At 58.7% G+C, this 21,050-nt stretch overlaps 1 protein-coding gene across 1 annotated transcript; it reads left to right on the forward strand.

Moving 5' to 3' along the window:
- The first annotated feature begins 810 nt into the window (after positions 1 to 810).
- On the forward strand, positions 811 to 19,576 carry STK11IP (serine/threonine kinase 11 interacting protein). The gene is made up of 25 exons (XM_066345673.1): positions 811 to 901; positions 1,066 to 1,151; positions 3,340 to 3,545; positions 3,746 to 3,820; positions 4,032 to 4,127; positions 4,471 to 4,578; positions 4,676 to 4,747; positions 7,776 to 7,902; positions 8,409 to 8,512; positions 8,639 to 8,734; positions 9,319 to 9,360; positions 10,073 to 10,207; positions 10,358 to 10,442; positions 10,901 to 11,296; positions 11,433 to 11,638; positions 12,407 to 12,523; positions 12,610 to 12,787; positions 15,303 to 15,533; positions 15,633 to 15,736; positions 16,831 to 16,928; positions 17,025 to 17,203; positions 17,446 to 17,527; positions 17,658 to 17,728; positions 18,220 to 18,464; positions 19,302 to 19,576. The coding sequence occupies exons 2-25, from the start codon at positions 1,091 to 1,093 to the stop codon at positions 19,449 to 19,451; spliced, it is 3,264 nt and encodes a 1,087-aa protein (XP_066201770.1). The 5' UTR covers positions 811 to 901; positions 1,066 to 1,090; the 3' UTR covers positions 19,452 to 19,576.
- The last annotated feature ends 1,474 nt before the right edge of the window (positions 19,577 to 21,050 follow it).

Below are 21,050 nucleotides of genomic sequence, written 5' to 3' on the forward strand. Positions count from 1 at the left end.
GGGCACTTCATTAAAAACAACCAAACAAATCCTCCCTGAAAACCGAATTCTCTTAAGACAGTTTTTTTTTTTTTTTTTTAAACTTAATCTAGTTAGGTAGTATTTGGGAGCCAAAGAAAGCTACCGCAGGAACTTGGAACTAAGGAACTTTGACATTCTTGGCACAATTAGTTACTGATAGAATGACCTTCACAAGTAACCTAGCTTGTGTGAACCAGTTTTCTTTTTTAAACAGGGTATAACTTTTAGATGCGGCGCCACGAGGCGCAGCACAGTAAGAACAAAGGACTAGGTACACGTGGAGCGTTACCAATTATCAATACTAATGTCATCTTGATATTGAAGGAAAAAACAACAACCGAGTTTGTAGGGAGATTTAGAAAAAAGGACCAAAGAAACCTCAGAAGTGGCACCTTCTCCAGCCACAGCTCTGTCACACAAATTGAAAAACTTCTTGCTATGGAGGACACGCTCTTCTTTAATGGGAAAACGAGTGTTCGCTTTGGACAAGTCTTTTCGTAACAGCAAATTCCGTTTCTCCAAACTGCTTCCCTGCCCAATCTGCAAACAACAGTCAGGTTTTCCTCATTGGCCGGAGGGGCCGCAGCACGCAGAGCGGGAGTCCCTGGCTGTGAGGGGCCCACAGCAAGGCGGGTGTAGTGGGGGCCCAGCACTGGGATGAGGGTCCCGGCCCTGCAACGCGGACTGGAGCACAGCCTCCTCCTTAACCACTCGGCACCGCCCCCATCCGACACGTAGACACGACTTAGGGCGGGGTTTCCGGCAGGGGAGGTGTGCCTTCCCGTTGTCCCTCCGGCTCGCTTTCTTTCCGGGGAGGGACTTCCTGTCTATCATTGCTAAGCGCCGGGCTGCGGAGCTGGTGAGAGGCTCGCCCAGGACGGTGAGTGTGGCAGGCCAGGTCTTATCTTCCTCGAAAGGGCACCATGACGACCTCTTCCTCGCGGCCTGTCTGGCTTTTTTTCTCCCCGCGAGGCGTTTTGCACGGACATCCTGGCCTTTTAGTACTACTACCCACCTGAGGCTCTTCCGCTTCCTCTTTCACAGGCTCCGCCCCCAGCGTCCTGTGGCCATGACGACCGCCCCGCGGGACACTCTGTTGGGGAAGCTCGCCGGGCTGCTGCGCGAGTCTGGTGAGTGCACTTCCGGTTGTGCTGCCGCTGGAGCGAGGTGGGGTGTTTTCTGCCTTCCAGAGACACGCCCCCTTAAGCGTCACGGAGTTAGAGCTGTGTAGGGTCACGAGGGTTTGGGTGTGAACTTGTTTTTACTCCTCCGGCGTTTGTTCACTTTGGTGCGGCTGCCAGCAGTGTCCTTTGTCTTGGACAGTCTAAACCTTAGCCATCCTTCGAGGCCAACCTTCACTGCCACTTCCTGCACGCGTTCTCTGATACTCTCACAGAAAAGGGATCGTCACTTGGTGTTAGCTCCTCCAGACCAGGCACTGGCCATCACCATTGGTGTGTGGCAAGGAACTAAGTCCGTATAGCATAGTTAAAAAAGCACAGGATTTGAAGTCAGAACCACCTGGATTGGAATCCCAACTCTCTTTCGAATTTGACCAATTTGCTTTAAGTTTTTTGAGCCTATTTTTCTCTCCAGCAAAATAGCATAATAATTGAACTTAACTGAAAGGTTGTTGTGAGGATTGATTTTGATTCACTTACAGCATTTAGTACAGCGTTTGCATGTATATAGATAAGTGCTCAAAATTGGTAGCTATTATTGTAATGCCTTCACTCAGTGCCTGGGCACAGTGGAGCCATGGTAGTTGTTCAGTCCTTGGTTGGTTTCAGTCATGGTGGAAAAGCCTTGGCTTTGAGATCATGGAGAAATAGCAACTTCATACCAGTGATACATCAATCAAGATTCTCAATTCGTCTGAGCCCCAGTTTCTGTGTGAAAGGGGGTTAATAGTACTCTTTAGGAGATTCTAATGAAGTTTAAATGAAGCAACAGCTGCCTGGCACATGTTGCCCACTTAATTTTAGGTGCCTTTAATCACTGTACTTCCATTGATGGCATCTGCGAAATCTCTCTTTGTAGCAGTTAAAACTGACTTGTGTTATTAACTGTGCTCATGTCTTATCTCTTCTTCTAGACTGGGAGGCTCTTTGAGAGTGGGAAGAGCCCTTGAACCATGTCTGTTATCTATCCTTAGTGTCTGTTGCATAGAAAATCCCTCATGCAGGGTTATGGGATTTGTTCATTTATTCAGCGAAAACCTGACTTGGCTCCAGGGGTTAGAGATGATGGTGTGTGTGTGTGTGTGTGTGTGTGTGTGTGTGTGTGAGAGAGAGAGAGAGAGAGAGAGAGAGAGAGAGAAAGATAGAGAGAGAGAGAGAGAGAGAGAGAAAGACTATAAAGAGGTAGCGGGAGGGAGATCTTTGTGGTAATGAAATAGTTTGCTATCTTGATTGTGGTGTTGGTTTTAGGACTCCACACATATGACACAATGGCATAGGACTATAAATATACACTGTGCCGATGCTCATTTTCTGGTTTTGATATTGTGCTATATATAAAATAGAACCATTGGGGGAAACCAGGTGAAGGGTACAGGGGAATCTCTTTGTACTATTGCTACAACATCCCGAATCTCTCTGAACTATTGCTACAACATCCTTTGAGTCTATCCTTATTTTTTAAAAAACACTTAAATTCTCCATGGTATCTTATAGCTGCACTTTTTAAGGTGCAGTGGTGAATATCAAAAGGTGCCCCGAAGGAGGACAGTCTCATTGGAGAGTGCAGTTGTAACATAGAGAGTCATACCTTAGTGTTATCGTGAGTGATTATTCTTTCTATGACATGCATGTTAGTATTGTTTGAGAGTTTCTGTACGTGCGCACATTACTTTTGGAACCCGAAGAAAAAGATAAATCACCCAGTTTACTTTCGCTTAAAGTGAGTGATTATAATGAAAAGTTGAGCAGTGTTGTGTATTGCGAAAGCTGTCCGGAGGGGTTGAGCTGGGCGTAGCAGAAGGGGATGTGTCAGAAACTGAGGCAACCAAGTTGACTCTATTTCCAGCAGTGTGAGCAGACCAAGCTCTTTTGAGCAGAATGGGAGAGAAAATTTAGAAAAGTCAGAGGTTCACAATGAAGCAATCTCATATGTCAGGCTGAAGAGTTAGGACATTTTTTTTTGAAAATAGAGGAGCTGTTGAAGACTTTTAAGTGAGGAGAAGATACAAAGTTTGATCCTGTAGTGGAGTATCTCCTACATAGATTGGAGTGGGTAAATCCTGGATCACAGAGTCTCAGAATAAAGGGGAAGACCCTTTCCTTATGCCGTCTTTCCTGTCTGCCCCTCTCCCTGCAGGGGATGTGGTCCTGTCTGGCTGTAGCACACTGAGCCTGCTGACTACCACACTGCAGCAGCTGAACCGTGTATTTGAACTGTACCTGGGGCCATGGGGCCCTGGCCAGACAGGCTTTGTGGCTCTGCCCTCCCACCCCACCGACTCCCCTGTCATCCTCCAGCTTCAGTTCCTCTTCGATGTGCTGCAGAAAACGCTTTCACTCAAGGTTCTGGGGTGGGAATGGGGTAGGCTGTACCAAAGGCCCAGGAGAAGAGTAGAGGTGGGGATGGGGGTAGAGCATGGGCGCAGGAAGTCTGCAGGGCTCAGACCCAGAAGAGGTGAGAGCTGTGGGTGGCTGTGCTGAGAGAGATGCCAAGGGGAGGGAGCTGTGCCTGACCTCCCTGACCTGAGTGTTTTCTCTTACAGCTGGTCCATGTCCCTGGTCCTGGCCTCCCAGGGCCCATCAGAATTTTCCCCTTCAAGTCCCTTCGGCAGCTGGAGGTATGGGACATTGGGGGATGTCGCTGCACAAAACTCAGCTTGAGGCAGCCTTTCAAGGATGAGGAAAGAAAGGTGGCCTTTTCTGGTGGAGGTGGGGCAGGCCCGAGAGTGCCCCTGGCTCTGCAGTAAGGTGGCATCTACTCTCTCTTCCATTTAATGCTTCCCTGAACCATCGTTGGCTTTGTCGTCCTTTCCCCTGCCTTTGCTGCAGCTCCGAGGGGTCCCTGTCTACTGCCTTCACGGCCTCCGGGGCATCTATTCCCAGCTGGAGAGCCTGGTTTGCAGCAGGAGCATCCGAACGTTAGAGGTAAAGAGCATGGGGGGGGGGGCAGACGCCTGTTCTGAGAGACATAGGGGGGACCACACTTCCCTGCCGCCCGTCCCTCTGGGTAGTGTCCTTCTCCCTCCCTGTCTCCCACAGCACTCTCTACCTGTCCGTATCCTTGTAGTCACACCTGCCATACTGTAGTCAATGTTCTCCTCTCTGTCGCCTCACTCTCCCCAGATTGAGCTCCTTGGGGATGGGGCCCTGGGCTCTCACTAAGTGTATTCAGCTCAGCATAGAAAGAATGAATGAATGGCCGGGCTGTGGAGCGAGGTCTTGGTGTGGGCGGTGGGGACTGTGGAGGTGACCGAGCCCCTTGTCTCAGGAGCTCCTCTCAGCCTGCGGTGGTGACCTCTGCTCTGCCCTGCCTTGGCTGGCTCTGCTTTCTGCCAACTTTAGCCACAATGCACTGACTGCCTTAGACAGCTCCCTGGTGAGTCCCTCGGAGGGAGTGGGGTTCGGGGAAGGGCGGGGGGCCAGTCGGCTGCCTGGGGGTGTTCGACCCTGTTTCCTCTTCCCGTTCCCCACAGCATCTCTTGTCAGCTCTGCGCTTCTTGAACCTGAGCCACAATCAACTGCAGGACTGCAGAGGCTTCCTGATGGTGAGTGAGTGGGAGCGCCCTGTCTGGGGCCGACGCCGCCTGGGCCGCTAATCCTTCTGCTCTGACCCTCCCCCCTGGCCCCGGGGTTGCTCCCGTGTGCTTTGCCCACTGGGGGGAGCCCTGTCCTCTGAGGCAGTGCTGTGTGGGGGCTCAGGCTCAGCAGAAGACAAACCAGTGCTCAGGTCTCGGCTCCTAATTCCTGTGTGACTTGGGACAAATTAGTTAACCTCTCGGTTTCTTCACTAGTAAAGAGGAAATAATAGAAGCACTCACTTTTTTAAAAAAAATTTTTCTCTGGATTTTATTTACTGATTTTTAGAGAGGGAAGAGAGAGAGTGAGAAAGAGGGGGGAGAAGTGGGAAGCATCTACTCGTAGTAGTTGTTTCCTGTATGTGCCTTGACCGGGAAGCTCAGGGCTTCGAACCAGCAACTTCAGCATTCCAGGTTGATGCTTTATCCACTGCGCCACCACAGGTCAGGCAGGAGCACTCATTTTTATAGTATTAACATGATTATGAAGAGTATCTGATGTTGCTCAGCCCAGTTCCCAGCCCAGGAAAGAGTAGCTCTTGTGATGATGGTGAAGAACCCTTCTCCCGTGTCTCCCTGGCATACATAAATAAAGCTGGACACTAGTTGAAGTGGTAAGAACAGATTTTAATAATAACACACTACTGTAGTTTATTAAGTAGTAAACTACGGTGATATTTAACCAGTAGTAAAACTGTTTCAATCAGTAATAGACTATTTGGCGTGATCTGAACTGAAGTTCTATTTGGGCAGAAGTCACTGGACATGTTAAAGTGGGAGTGAGGAGGGGACCGGTGGAGGCCTGAGCAGAGGCTCCTTTGATGTCGGGGAAGTGAAACTGTATGCAAAGCAGGAAGGGGACATTGGTCTACACCAGGGGTCCCCACACTACGGCCCGCATGCAGCCCCCTGAGGCCATTTATCTGGCCCCCGCCGCACTTCTGGAAGGGGCACCTCTTTCATTGGTGGTCAGTGAGAGGAGCATAGTTCCCATTGAAATACTGGTCAGTTTGTTGATTTAAACTTACTTGTTCTTTATTTTAAATATTGTATTTGGGCCCTGGCCGGTTGGCTCAGCGGTAGAGCGTTGGCCTGGCGTGCGGGGGACCCGGGTTCGATTCCCGGCCAGGGCACATAGGAGAAGCGCCCATTTGCTTCTCCACACCCCCCCTTCCTCTCTGTCTCTCTCTTCCCCTCCCGCAGCCAAGGCTCCATTGGAGCGAAGATGGCCTGGGTGCTGGGGATGGCTCCTTGGCCTCTGCCCCAGGCGCTAGAGTGGCTCTGGTCGTGGCAGAGCGATGCCCCGGAGGGGCAGAGCATCGCCCCCTGGTGGGCAGAGCGTCACCCCTGGTGGGCGTGCTGGGTGGATCCCGGTCGGGCGCATGCGGGAGTCTGTCTGACTGTCTCTCCCCGTTTCCAGCTTCAGAAAAAAAAAAAAAAATTGTATTTGTTCCCATTTTATTTTTTTACTTTAAAATAAGATATGTGCAGTGTGCGTAGGAATTTGTTCATAGTTGTTTTTTTTTTATAGTCTGGCCCTCCAACGGTCTGAGGGACAGTGAACTGGCCCCCTGTGTAAAAAGTTTGGGGACCCCTGGTCTACACAGTGGCCTTGTGTAGTAGGTGTCCAGTAGGACCCAGAGGCACAGCCGTCCCAGTCATCCGAGCTGGGCGCATGGGTGCGCCCCTGTGTGAGCTGTGTGCAGTGTCTTGTATTGAGCCCTGCTTGCTGTTGGCATCACTGGGAGGGATGGGCCCCCAGGCTGACGAGCTTTGAGGACCGGCTGCGACTACAGCGGAGGAGCTGCAGTGCGGGAGTCGACCCTGTGGAGCAGGACTTGCTTCAGTGGGCTCAGCGAGTCTTCCCCTGAGTGTGTCACTTGTGGAGGTGGCAGGGTTGTAATCGGCATGGTCTGGAGCCGTCCACTGGGCGCACTGTCCCTGGGACCTCCTGGGAGGTGCAAGGTCGGCCATGCCTGCGCCGTGTCTGGGGCCACCCGGCGGGAGCTCAGAGCAGTGTGCAGATGGCTGCCGCTTGGGCTGCCACTGTGGGACTTGGAGGTGCCCAGGCGAGGAGGCCCAGCTGTGAAGCAAGGCCAGCGCCACTAGTGCCTGGCCTGGGGCCACTGAGCCAGAAATAGCGGTACACAGAGGCCAGGTGCTGCTTGTTTGAAAGATTTTAGGAAGGTCGAAGGCCATTTGTATGGAAAAGCCACTGAAAACAACTCTGGTGGGCCCACAAGTTGGGTGGGCTGGGTCTCAAGGAATCACCTGGGCCAGGCGAACACTGGGAGTCAGGTTGATGGAAACTCAGACATGGCATCTGCCTACCAGCTGTGTGTGTGGGAGGGCATCTCAGACGAGGAACAGTGGCCGCTGCCAGCACTTTTGTTTGGCAGAGAGCTGCCAGCAAGCTGCTTCCCCAACCCCACCCCCAGCTTTTGCCACATGTGGGTGTAGGACCAGCCCATGCGGTGTCTCGGCCTCCTACCAGTCTCTATGTGGCTTCTTTAAATTCTTAGTTGTAGGATTTAAACATCCATCCAGCTAGATTTCAGGAGGTTCTGAGTGATGGTGGTTCTGCAGTTTGTTATAATTTTTTTTTTTAATTTTTATTTATTTATTCATTTTTAGAGAGGAGAGGAGAGAAAGAGAGAGAGAGAGAGAGAGAGAGAGAGATGAGAGGGGGAGGAGCTGGAAGCATCAACTCCCATATGTGCCTTGACCAGGCAAGCCCAGGGTTTCGAACCGGCGACCTCAGCATTTCCAGGTCGACGCTTTATCCACTGTGCCACCACAGGCCAGGCTTGTTATAATTTTGATGTGGTTGTGAGAGGGTTCACACACCCCGTTTACCTACGCTGCCATCCTGACCGGAAGTTGAGAGCCTGCAGTTTTTGTCGGCCGAGGTTGAGGCCAGGTGGGGACGAGGGCTCAGAGGGGCCTGGCTGGAGTTTGGTCAAGGAGAGAATCTTTGTAACTCCTCACTTCCTCCTAGGACTTGTCTGAGCTCTGCCATCTGGACCTCTCCTACAACCACCTGTGTGTGGTGCCGAGAATGGGGCCCTCCGGGGCTGCCCTGGGGACACTGATACTGCGAGGCAACGAGCTGCAGGGCCTGCACGGTGAGAGGGCATGTGGTGCTGGCAGGGCAGGGGGCGGCTGGGGCAGGTGTGGAGGGCGTCAGGGCAGGGGAGGGCGGGGGCAGGGGCGGCTGGGGCAGGTGTGGAGGGCGTCAGGGCAGGGGAGGGCGGGGGCAGGGGCGGCTGGGGCAGGTGTGGAGGGCGTCAGGGCAGGGGGGCTGGGGCAGGTGTGGAGGGCGTCAGGGCAGGGGAGGGCGGGGGCAGGGGCGGCTGGGGCAGGTGTGGAGGGCGTCAGGGCAGGGGAGGGCGGGGGCAGGGGAAGCTGGGGCAGGTGTGGAGGGCGTCAGGGCAGTGTGAGACTCGGGTGGCAAGGGGGTCGGGGAACCTGTGCCTCCAGGGCCTCACGCACGTTCACAGGCAGATCTGAGGGGCCCAGGCCTGTCTTTTCACTGCACCCTGTCCCAGCAGGCACTGCACCCCCAAATCTATCCCCCTGCCTCCCCTACCCTCTCTCACGTGCCCTTCCTCTCTTCTCACTGCCGCCCCAGGTCTGGAGCAGCTGCGGGGCCTGCGGCACCTGGACGTGGCCTACAACCTGTTGGAGGAGCACAGGGCGCTGTCCCCACTGTGGCTGCTGGCTGAGCTCCGCCTGGTGAGACTCGGTGCCTCGGAGACCTGCAGGCCAGCGCGCCCTCCCTCCTGCCCATGCCCCTGTGGTCAGTGCTCTCCCTCCCGCAGGGAGGCTCACGCCCACCGCCATCTCTTTCCTGCCCCTCAGCTCTACCTGGAGGGAAACCCTTTGTGGTTCCACCCTGCGCACCGAGCGGCCACCGCCCAGTACCTGTCGCCCCGCGCCAGGGATGCTGCTGCTGGCGTGAGTGACCCTCCCGGGTCCGCTCCGCTGTCCCTCTCCTGAGTGACCCTCCCGGGTCCGCTCTGCTGTCCCTCGCTGTCCCTCTCCCGGGTGACCCTCCCGGGTCCGCTCCGCTGTCCCTCTCCCGGGTGACCCTCCCGGGTCCGCTCCGCTGTCCCTCTCCCGGGTGACCCTCCCGGGTCCGCTCCGCTGTCCCTCTCCGCTCCGCTGTCCCTCTCCCGGGTGACCCTCCCGGGTCCGCTCTGCTGTCCCTCTCCCGGGTGACCCTCCCGGGTCCGCTCCGCTGTCCCTCTCCCGGGTGACCCTCCCGGGTCCGCTCCGCTGTCCCTCTCCCGGGTGACCCTCCTGGGACCGCTCCGCTGTCCCTCTCCTGGGTGACCCTCCCGGGTCCACCCTCAGCCCTGCACCTCTGTCTCCTCTCACCCCCTCCCTGCACGCAGCACCCAGGCCCTGCACCCCTTCTTCTTGCTTGTTATGTGGAGCCTGGTGGTCCCTGTGGGCCTCAGAGGGCTCCCACCGGCCAGGAGCTCCCCAGGCTGTGGGCCCCACCACTAACACGGCCCTCCTTTTTAATCTTCGTTCAGTTCCTTCTCGATGGAAAGGTCTTGTCACTGACTGATTTTCAGGTGAGAATGATGGGAAGTGGTGGGAGTGACACAAGGACCTATTTGAGAGGGCGTGAAGAAGGGCATGGGGGGGCGTGAAGGGGTGTGTGCAGGGGGGGTGCAGAGAGGAGGGGTGGGGGGTATGAGGGGGGCATGAAGGGGTGTGTGCAGGGGGGGTGCAGAGAGGAGGGGTGGGGGGTATGAGGGGGGCGTGAAGGGGTGTGTGCAGGGGGGGTGCAGAGAGGAGGGGTGGGGGGTATGAGGGGGGCATGAAGGGGTGTGTGCAGGGGGTGCAGAGAGGAGGTGTGGGGGGTATGAGGGGGGCGTGAAGGGGTATGTGCAGGGGGTGCAGAGAGGAGGTGTGGGGGGTATGAGGGGGGCGTGAAGGGGTGTGTGCAGGGGGTGCAGAGAGGAGGGGTGGGGGGTATGAGGGGGGCGTGAAGGGGTGTGTGCAGGGGGGGTGCAGAGAGGAGGGGTGAGGGGAGTATGAGGGGGGCGTGAAGGGGATGTGCGCAGGGGGGTGCGGAGGGGGCGCTTGAGGGGGAGGGCGTGAAAAGGGCACAAGGGGCGTGAGGGGGGCATGAGGGGAGGACACTAGCTGAAGGGAGCAGGGTTTCCAGGGTGAGGGTCTTTGTGGTCGGCCAGAGACCAGACCCTGTCTCTTACTAGCCCGGGTAGGGCAGAGGTGCTGCTCTGGCCCTGACGGCTTTCTCTTTCCTGGGACACTCACCAGACCTCCACGTCCTCAGAGGCGCCACCTCTGTCCTGGCCCGTGGGGAGTACCACTGAGACCTCGGGTGGTGCTGACCTGAGTGACAGCCCCTCCTCGGGGGGCATTGTGGCCCAGCCTCCAATTCGTAAGTTTAAGGTAAACAGTGTCCCGGGCTGCCTTGTACCTGAGGTTGGGTCCCTGTACTGGGGCTCTGGGTCGTTGACGGGCTCAGAGGAGTGAGCTCTGTCCTTGCTTGTGGACGGGAGGCCTGGCGTTCACAGAATATCATCCTCTACCCACACTCAGAGCCGAGTTCGTGTGCGGCGGGCGAGCATCTCGGAACCCAGCGACACGGACCCAGAGCCCCGGACTCGGGACCCCTCCCCAGCTGGTAGGTCAGCCTGGCCGCCCGCCTCCCACGCCCCAGCCCAGCGCTCCCTCATCTCCTTAGGAGGGATTTTCTTTTTGGTGGCGCGGAGCCTTGTGGAGGGCCTCTTAGTCTTCCCGCTTTCCTTCGGGTTTGGGGAGAGGAGAGGACACTGCACTGTCCGCAGTGTTTTACAGGGAACGTGGGCTGTGGGATGTCCCAGGCCCTGAGATGTGCTCCTGTGTATCGCAAGCCTCCCAGAACAGCGTGCGATGCGCAGTCGTGACCTGCATGTGACCGGGGTGTTTTATAGAACACACTGTAGCATGCCGCTGGGGAAGCCTTTGTCCTCTCTCTGACCGCCCCTTCCTTCCCGCCTTCGCCCCCTTACACAGACGTGTACCTCACAGGGAGGCTGGGATGGGTGGGGTGGGGTGCAGGCTGGCTGAGCTGCTGCCCCCGCCTCTGACACTTCTGTCCAGGACAGTTTGTGCAGCAGCAGCGGGAACTTGAACTCATGAGCAGCTTCCGGGAACAGTTTGGCCGAGACTGGCTGCAGTATAGGAATCACCTGGAGCCGTCTGGGACCCCGGTTCCGGCTGCCTCCAAGACCCCTGCCCACAGCACACTGCCCCCGGACGCGGTGCCCAGCCCTCCGCCCCCAGGGAAGGAGTCCCCCCAGGAAGCGGCAGAGGAGGTCTGCGTGGGGCCGGAGCCGCAGGAGGAAGAGGAGATGGCGCCGGGAGCAGAGGAGGAAGAGGAGATGGCGCCGGGAGCAGAGGAGGAAGAGGAGATGGCACCGGGAGCAGAGGAGGAAGAGGAGATGGCGCCGGGAGCAGAGGAGGAAGAGGAGGAGCGGGAGCCGCGTGAAGGGGAAGGTGAGCTCTGGGGGCTGTGTGGTGAGTTTGGGAGCGTCAGGAAAGCCAGTCACGGGTGGGGGAGGGCCGACCCACGGGGGGCAGAGTCGTGGCGCCTTTGGCCCCTCACAGGTCCCCACTCTTGGTTTCTCCTCAGTGCAGCTCTGTCGCCCCATCCTGGTGTGTCCCCTGGAGGGGCCTCAGGGCGTGCGCGGCAAGGAGCGCTTTCTCCGGGTCACCTCCGGCCACCTGTCTGAGGTGGAACTCCAGGCAGCTCGGACCCTGGAGCGGCTGGAGCTCCAGAGTCTGCAGGCGGCTGAGGCAGAGCCCGAGCCCCAGGCCCCGAGGGAACCCCGGCCCGAGGTGAGTGGGAGTGGGTTTCCGGAGCGGGCTGTTTCCAGGAGCCGGCGCTGACAGCATGGCTCCTGGGTGCTGGGCCCGGGCTGTGAGGCCCGTGGTCTCTCCTGTTTCCAGGAGCCGGTGCTGACAGCATGGCTCCTGGGTGCCGGGCCCGGCTGTGAGGCCCCGTGGTCTCTCCTGTTTCCAGGAGCCGGTGCTGACAGCATGGCTCCTGGGTGCTGGGCCCGGGCTGTGAGGCCCGTGGTCTCTCCCGGTGCTGAGGACGGAGCTGGGGCGGGGGCAAGGCGGCTGTTTCCAGGAGCCGGCGCTGACAGCATGGCTCCTGGGTGCTGGCCCCCGGCTGTGAGGCCCGTGGTCTCTCCCGGTGCTGAGGACGGAGCTGGGGCGGGCGCTGGCTGTTTCCAGGAGCCGGCGCTGACAGCATGGCTCCTGGGTGCCGGGCCCGGGCTGTGAGGCCCGTGGTCTCTCCTGTTCCCAGGAGCCGGCGCTGACAGCATGGCTCCTGGGTGCCGGGCCCGGGCTGTGAGGCCCGTGGTCTCTCCTGTTCCCAGGAGCCGGCGCTGACAGCATGGCTCCTGGGTGCTGGGCCCGGGCTGTGAGGCCCGTGGTCTCTCCCGGTGCTGAGGACGGAGCTGGGGCGGGGCAAGGCGGCCCGGACGCACCTGGCCCAGGGGCCAGAGCGCTAACAGCGAAAGCAGTTCAGAGGAGGCCAGGGCTGTTTTCCTCTGCTCAGTGCAGCCCGACTGCCTCTGCTGTTTTTTGCGGTCGCAGGGCTCAGAGCCGCCCGCCACGGCCCCCGTCCTCGCTCTGCGCTTCTCTTACGTCCGCCCGGACCGGCATGTGCGTCGCTATGTGGTGCTGGAGCCCGACGCCCAAGCGGCCGTCCAGGTGAGGGGGTCCGGAGGCTGCGGGCAGACGGGAGGGCTGGGGACCAGGCCCCCCCTCACTGCCGCGTCCGGGCCGCCCTGTTGCAGGAGCTGCTTGCTGTGTTGACCCCGGCAGCCACCAAGGCTCAGTGTCAGCCTGGGGAGGCGGGGGACGAGCAGGCGGGCAGACTGCAGTGTCTGCGCTGCGGCCACGACTTCAAGGCGGGGGAGACCAGGTGGGGACCGGACGGTGCGGAAGGCTGGGCGCCTCTGTTCCAGCACACAGGTACCTGCCCTGCCCTCCTCACTCATGCACCTCTGTTCCAGCACACAGGTACCTGCCCTGCCCTCCTCACTCATGCACCTCTGTTCCAGCACACAGGTACCTGCCCTGCCCTCCTCACTCATGCACCTCTGTTCCAGCACACAGGTACCTGCCCTGCCCTGCCCTCCTCACTCATGCACCTCTGTTCCAGCACACAGGTACCTGCCCTGCCCTCCTCACTCATGCACCTCTGTTCCAGCACACAGGTACCTGCCCTGCCCTGCCCTCCTCACTCATGCACCTCTGTTCCAGCACACAGGTACCTGCCCTGCCCTGCCCTCCTCACTCATGCACCTCTGTTCCAGCACACAGGTACCTGCCCTGCCCTCCTCCCTCATGCACCTCTGTTCCAGCACACAGGTACCTGCCCTGCCCTGCTCACTCATGCACCTCTGTTCCAGCACACAGGTACCTGCCCTGCCCTCCTCACTCATGCACCTCTGTTCCAGCACACAGGTACCTGCCCTGCCCTGCCCTCCTCACTCATGCACCTCTGTTCCAGCACACAGGTACCAGCCCTGCCCTGCCCTCCTCACTCATGCACCTCTGTTCCAGCACACAGGTACCTGCCCTGCCCTGCCCTCCTCACTCATGCACCTCTGTTCCAGCACACAGGTACCTGCCCTGCCCTGCCCTCCTCACTCATGCACCTCTGTTCCAGCACACAGGTACCTGCCCTGCCCTCCTCACTCATGCACCTCTGTTCCAGCACACAGGTACCTGCCCTGCCCTGCCCTCCTCACTCATGCACCTCTGTTCCAGCACACAGGTACCTGCCCTGCCCTCCTCACTCATGCACCTCCTGCCCGCTTCAGGGAAAGTGGTTTTGAGGGAGGGAGCGTGGAGGTGGACCCCGAGGAAGAAGGGAGTGGGGACCAACTTTCTGCCTGGAGGAAAAATAAAACCGTCTGCCTGCTACATTTAAAAAAAAAAAAAAAAAAAAAAAAGTAAGAGGAGAAATAATATCCATCCCCCCACCTCTAAAAGTCAGGAAATACAATCTCCATAACTATTTGAACACACATTATTTTTTCATAACTTGAAGGCTTTCCCCCCTTTTTGGCTAATGTTTCAGAAACCACATAAAAGCTACTGAGCCCTCAGCGCGCTGTGGGGTCACGGGGCTGCCACGCGCGCACCCTCGGCTGCTGGGTGAGGAGCCCTGGGAGCTGGCTTAGCTTGTCCTTCCCGACGGCGTGGAAGCCGCTGGGCATCGGGGGTGCCTTGTGGCGTCTCTTCACGTTCTGGTCTTGAAGACGAGAACATTGTCCGTTGCAGAGCAGTCAGAAAACCATGTCGATGATGACAGTGAGGAAGAAAGATATTCTGATAAGCTGGAATGCATGGTTTTATGGTTTTATCACTTCCCTCTTCTTGGCAGCAGCTCGAGCAGGGGTTTAAATTTTATTCAGGAAATGGACCACTCTCCCATCCCCCCCCCCCCCCCCGGACCCGCCCAGGCAGCGGGAAGTCCCAGAGGCCCAGGGGGGCAGTGGGCGTAGTGGAAATAGCCCCCGCTCTGCCCGGACTCTGGCTGTGCTCCGTGGGGTTGTGTGGCCCCAGGGTCCCTTCCGTGGAGATGTCATCAGTGAACATTCCTGGGTGCTCCGATCGCCTTTTGCCTGAGCCTCAGTTGTCTCATCTGAGCAAAGATGAGCATGAACTTGCCCCAAGGTGCTGGTGGGAGACAAATGTGACAGAAAGGCGCCAGGCACTGTGCTGGGCTCTAAACAGTCTTCACTTAATGGGCGCTGCTGGCACCACCCCAGCCAGTGGTCTTGGGAGGGGCGTGTGGGTTGTTTGATCTTTGCTTTCCTCATTTGCAGAATGGGGTAGGGCATTTTGATGCAATTGTCAAAGGCTCTAGCCAGGTGCCCAGCATGTTGTAGCTGCTCAAAGAATGTTCTCTGGTTGCTGATCCCTGTCCTGGATTTTTTACCTGATTATGTTCTTTCATCCTGATAACCCTATAAGATTGGCCCTGTTATCATCTGCATTTTCTGGATGAGGAGTCAGGCACAGAGAGCTCAGGCGACTTGTCCTAGTTGCATAGAGGACAGCCTTTAAGTGACAGACTCTGGAATCGGATCCACGTCTGGCACCCTGCCTTCCTAGTCTGGGTTGGGGCTTCAGATGTTGCTGGTTAGAGCATCAAGTTCACAGTCAGCTCCAGGCTGTGTAGGGCCTGGATGAGGCTGGCTCTTTCTGACAAGGCTTGAAATGAGATGGTGGGGTGTATTTTGAAGAGGCTTTAGGCCATGGCTGCAGGTTTGCTTGTCCCTCACTGGGTGGGAAGTGAGTGGTTAGTAGCTGGGCCCACAGAGGGAGGCTGGTGGGCTGGGAGTGGTGGGTAGTGTGTGAAGCCGGAGGTGTGGGCCCAGGGGAACCTGAGAGTGGGTGGGAAACATTATGAGCATGGTGGGGGGTTGTGGTGCTGTGTGGGGTCCACGGGGACTGTGCCCGTCCCTCCCTCCAGAATCTCCTGCTGTGTGTCCAAACTGTGGTAGCGACCATGTGGTTCTCCGGGCTCTGTCCGTGGCGGCTCCCAGTGGGGGGCAGAGACAGGAAGAGCAGCTGCCAGCTTCCTCGCAGTCCCCCAGCACAGTCCCTGGCCCTCCTGGCGACAGTGACCACAGCCCCAGGGCTGGCAGCACCCCGTCTGAGGCACTGCCCTCCCATGACCGCCACCGCTGGAGCCTCAGTCCCCGTGAGTGTGGGCAGAATGAGACAGGGCGGGGTTTGGGGAGGGAGGGTGAGATGGAGCCACGCAGCCAGGGCGGGCTGACGGCCTCCTGCTTGTCCCCAGCCCCTGAGCGCCGCGGCCTCCGCTCTGTGGACCACCGGCTCCGGCTCTTCCTGGATGTGGAGGTGTTCGCCGATGCCCAGGAGGAGTTCCAGTGTTGCATAAAGGTCTGTGCCAGCCTGGCACTGCCCCGTGCCCCAGCTGACCAGGGTCCTGCTTGTTCCCACACAGCCCGTTGAGTAGCGGTTGCCTGGAGCTGCCAGGCCTGGTGGCAGCTTCAGCTCCTGCAGTTACTTGCTGTGTGTCTGGACACGTTCCTGGGTGTTTGCACTCAGGTGGCTCTCCTCTAAGGAAAATGCTTACCTTCCAGAGTGTAGGTGGCTCTCCTCTAAAGGGAAACGCTTACCTTCCAGAGTGTTACGGTAGCGTCAGGGAGAGCTCCTGCCTGGAAAGTGTTGAGCAAAGTGCCTTGAGCAGTAAACGGGGCCTCCCGTCATTGTGACGAATGCAGGATGTTATCGGGCCCTCTCTGTCGAGTACCTAGCATGTGGTTGGCACCAAGGATCTAGGGTAGATTGGTCTTGCCCTCTGTCTTATATTCTGGTGTGAGAAGGAGACAACGATCACATGATATAAAAGTGCTGAAATCAGGCTAAGGCCCTAGAGGGGCATCTGCTCCAGCCTGCAGGGGCCCAGGAAGCTGCCCCTTCCTGGGGAAGTGGTGGCTAAGCCAGGTCTGGAAGGGTGGGTTACAGAGGCGGGAAGAGAGGGATGTTCTAGGGACGGGAAGCAGCATGAGCTTGAAGGCTTGAGAGAGGACCTAGTGTGGGGAGCTGCCCGTGCTGGGGGCAGCCAGAATGTGGGTTGTGGGCGGAGGGAGAGGACGTCCGAACAGGCAGGTCAGAGCCAGGTTAGGAGCAACCTTGTGTGTCGGTCAGGGAGTTTGGACTTGAGTCCAGGGGCCTCGGGAGCCACTGAAGGATAGGAAGCAAGGGAGTGGTGATCAGTTTTGTGTTTTAGAACAGTCTGGCAGAGTGGGGGGGCTGGAGTGGAGGGACAAGGTGACAGGCAGGGAGACCTGCTCGGAGCCTGCGCAGTCTGTGGGTAGGCGGGGCGGTGGGATGGGGCGCGTGGCCAATGGCATGGCTGGGGGGGCTGGGGAAGGGACAGGCGGGCTGGAGGTGCTGTTCCCTAACTTTGCTTTCTGGCAGCTGCTTCCCTGATTCTCTCTTGTTTCTCATCAACTTTCTCTGCCCCTTAGGTGCCACTGGTGCTGGCAGGCCACCCTGGGGAGTGCCTGTGTCTTGTGGTGGTGTCTGACCACAGGCTGTATGTGTTGAAGGTGACAGGGGAGATCTGGTGAGTGTGTGGGGCCGTGGCCAGGGAAGGGTCTGGGTTCCCCCGTGGGCCTCACTCCACACTCCTTACCCCCAGCGGCCCCTCCTCTCTCCACAGCGGGCCTCCAGCTGCCTGGCTGCAGCCAGCCCTGGCCGTGCCCCTGCAGGATCTGAGTCGTGTGGAGCTGGGCCTGGCGGGACAGAGCCTGCGGCTAGAGTGGGCAGCTGGGGCGGGCAGCTGTGTCCTGCTGCCCCGAGATGCCAAGCATTGCCGGGCCTTCCTGGGAGAGCTTACTGGTGAGGGAGGAAAGGGAGAGGCAGGGCGGGCAGGGGGGAGCACGCTGGGGGGGCAGCCGGGGGGGGGGGGCATGGATCCTGTGTCTCGTGCCACAGTTGAGACAGGCAGGTGACGAAACGCAACCCTCGGAGAAGTTGCTGAGTCCTAGAAATGCGGAGGATGGAAAGGTGTTGAGAGGCATTGAGGCTGGGATAGAAGAGGGGGTCATGAGGGCTCCCTGCCTCTGGCTGGCTCCGTCCAGATGTCTTGCAGTCTCTGCCCCCGACCTGGAGGAGCAGCGTCAGCACCACAGAGGAGGAGGTGACCACGAAGCACCGACTCTGGTGAGTCAGGGGCAGGGTGAGGCCGCTGCTGGAGCACAGCCCTTGGTCCACGAGCCCCAGCCACCTGCCCTGTGCTCCCCGCTCATGGTGCTAGCTGACGGCTCTGTCCCGGGGCCACCCCTCCCCCCAGGCCGCTGCTGGAAATAGACTCTTCCTCGGAGCCTCCGCGGTTCTTCTACCTCCAGGTGTTCCTGGTTGAAGGTGAGCCCCCTGCACCCCCTCTCCTGGCAGGCCGCTGGCCTGGCCACCAGCGCCTCTGCGTGCCCTGTGGCAGTGCTCAGTTCCTGGAGCCTGGACTTCCTGCACCTGTGGGCGTGCCCAGACGGCCCCTCCGTGTCCCTGGTCTCTGGGTGGGGCCAGAAGGTGCCCAGAGACCTGCTCTTGGGCACAGGCTTTCTGTGAAGTGGAGCAGGTTGGCTGGGCCCCTCTGCCTCGTCCTGTTGGAGAAGGCGAGAGGGGATCTCCTTTCTGAGCCCGGGGGTGGCGGGCAGGTTTCCTTTGTCTTGGGTCTCAGCGGAGTTGGAGACTAGAGATCCCTGCAGGGCCTCAGGCCCCAGAGGCACAGGCTGCTTGTGCCCGTCTTGGTGTGGCTCGCCCTCTTCTCCCGAGCGAGTGGCGCCGGGACCCTGCGCAGGGCTCTGGGCTTCTCCACGGCCTTCTGCCCTGGGCCTCACCTGCCTCTTGCACTCCAGGCCCTGCTACCCGTCCTGTGTCCTTGCTGCTGACGCTGTCCACCTTGTACCTGTTGGACGAGGACCTTGTTGGGTCTGAGGCAGAGTCCCCAGTTCCAGCGGCACCAGGAGCGTCGGAGGAGGCCCTGCGCGTGGGCCCGGGCCCCTCCCTCCGTGTGAGGGAGCAGCAGGCCCTGAGCAGCCTGAGCTCCGTGCTGCTCTACCGCACGGCCCCGGGGGACCTGCGGCTGGTTTTCTACGACGAGGTGTGTGGGTGTGAGCACATGGAAGAGAGAGCCGGGCAGAGGTGGTTCGTAGTGTTGAGAATGGGTGCGGGAAGGCCGAGAGTTGGGGGCAGTAGGGAACTTGTCATAGACAGTCACGGGGGGGAGAACAGAAGTAGGTTGCTCTTTACAACCTGCACGTGAGGAGGGCTATCGTTCGTCTACTACAGAAGAGGAAACAGGTTTGGGGATGTTAACCAGCTTTCCCAGCTCACAGATGGTAGAGCCAGGAACTGAACCCCATGCAGTTCCTTGGAATTGACTCCAGAGCTTATGTTCTGGAAAATGGAATGTTAAAGAATCAAGATAGTTAATGTGAAGGCTTTTTGGTGGCCTTTGGTAAGTGTCGATTGGGTTCTGTTATAAAAGTCAGTCTTTCACGGGGAGTGACACAGGCTTGGGGAGGGGAAGAGGCCCCGAGCAAGGAGGGGCAGTGGGTCCTCCCCGGGACCTCCCCTCCCTTCTCTGCCGGGGCCCTCTGTGAGTGTCCCCTCCCACTCTTGGTCTGCCAGGTGTCCCGGTGGGTCCTCCCCGGGATCCTCCCTCCCCTCTCTGCCGGGGCCCTCTGTGAGTGTCCCCTCCCACTCTTGGTCTGCCAGGTGTCCCGGTGGGTCCTCCCCGGGATCCCCCCTCCCCTCTCTGCCCTCTGTGAGTGTCCCCTCCCCTTGGTCTGCCAGGTGTCCCGGTGGGCCCTCCCCTCTCTGCCGGGGCCCTCTGTGAGTGTCCCCTCCCACTCTTGGTCTGCCAGGTGTCCCGGTGGGCCCTCCCCTCTCTGCCGGGGCCCTCTGTGAGTGTCCCCTCCCACTCTTGGTCTGCCAGGTGTCCCGGCTGGAGAGTTTCTGGGCGCTCCGTGTCGTGTGTCCAGAGCAGCTGACTACCCTGCTGGCCTGGATCCGGGAGCCCTGGGAGCAGTTGTTCTCCATTGGACTCCGAACTGTGACCCAAGAGGCTCTAGACCTGGACCGGTGAGGCCTCCGGGCTGACCCACCTTGGCCTCCGGGCCGTGGCTGCCGGTGCTCTCTCCAGACTCTGGCTGTGGACTCCTCTAGCCTGTGGGCGCAGGCCAGGGAGGCTCCGAGTGACTTACTGCCCCGGGGAGGGCCGAAAGAAGTGGCCGGCCTCTGGCTTGAGGGGACAGGCTAAGTGGTCAGTAGGACTGTTTCTCCTGCACTTTTTCTCAGGTATCAATAAAGGCCTTTCCAGTCTCGATGGCATGGGTGTATTTAGATGCGTCACTCATGAGGCCTGTGGTTCTTCTGCCTCTTCTACCAGGAAGTGCCCCCGCCCAGTGAGGAGCCCAGGCAGCCCCGCGTGTATTGTGAGACCTCGTCTCCAGCCCTGCTCTGCCTCCACTGATGGGATCAAGCGGAGTCCTGGCCCGTGGGCACCCGTCCTCAGCCTGCAGTGTCCATTATGTGGCCCAGCGGAAACCACTGCCTAACAACTAGCTGCGTCAGCGTCTCACTCCCAGACAGCAGTTGGGAAGTAATAAGGACCTGAGGCCATTGGCAGTGGGGGCTGAGTGTGAAAGGGTGACGAAGTTGGGGTTGGCCTCTGGTGGCTCCTGCTCTTGCCTCCTGTCAGCACTGCCTCACTCAGCTGGGGGCCTGGAGGGGTTCACCCCACTCTGTTTTATTTTTCTAGTGAGAAGAGGGGAGATAGTGAGACAGACTTCCCGTGTGTGCCCCGTTGATCCATCTGGGGCCTACGCTTGGACCAGCCGAGCTATCGTCAGCACCCGGGCTGACACTCTAACAAATGAAGTCAATGGCTGCGGGTGGAGAAGAAGAAAAGAAGGGGGAGAGGGAGGGGAAAAGAAGCAGATGGTCGCTTCTCACATGTTTCCTGACGGAATCAAACCCAGGACATCTGCACGCCAGGCCAACACTATCCACTGAGCCGACTGGCCAGGGCCTTCACCCCCCTCCTTTACCTCTGTCTCTGGGGCCAGGGTGATAGGTTCAGGAATGCTCATGTGGCCTGGCTGGCCTGCCAACACCCAGTGCCGGCCTCCTGCTGGAGCAGTCAAGAAGCGGGTTGCCTGTGAGGTCTGCTGAGAGGCTGAGCCTGCAGCTGCGGGCCTGAGCGCAGAGGTTTCCTGAAGCACCACGTGCAGAGAGACAGGCAGCTGAGGGGCGAGCAAGCAGGGGCAAGTCCTGACGGTGTCTTTGGAGTCCCTGGTCCAGGTGCGCCTGGAGGCGAGCACCCCTGGGATTTTAGGTGGCGGGAGCTAAGGGAAACCCCTCCTTTTTTCTTTGTAGCTGAAGCTAATTTGAGCCAAATATGAGCCACTGCTAAGGTCCTAACTATGTCAACTCCCGTTCTGACTTGAGCCAGCCTTAGTAGGGATCTGTTTCTTTTCTTTCTTTTATTTATTGATTTTTAGTGAGAGAGGAAGGGAGAGAGAGAAAGAGACAGGACTAGCCTGTTCCTGTGTGTGCCCTGATCAGGGATCGAACCAGCAACCTCAGCGCTTTGGGATGAGGCTCTAACCAATGGAGCTATCCGGCCCGGGCAGGATCTGTTTCTTGTACCCAAGAATGAGCACATGGAGTAGTGCACCCACAT

This window comes from Saccopteryx leptura, chromosome 7, assembly GCF_036850995.1.
Source record: "Saccopteryx leptura isolate mSacLep1 chromosome 7, mSacLep1_pri_phased_curated, whole genome shotgun sequence".
In the NCBI taxonomy this organism is placed as follows: domain Eukaryota; kingdom Metazoa; phylum Chordata; class Mammalia; order Chiroptera; family Emballonuridae; genus Saccopteryx; species Saccopteryx leptura.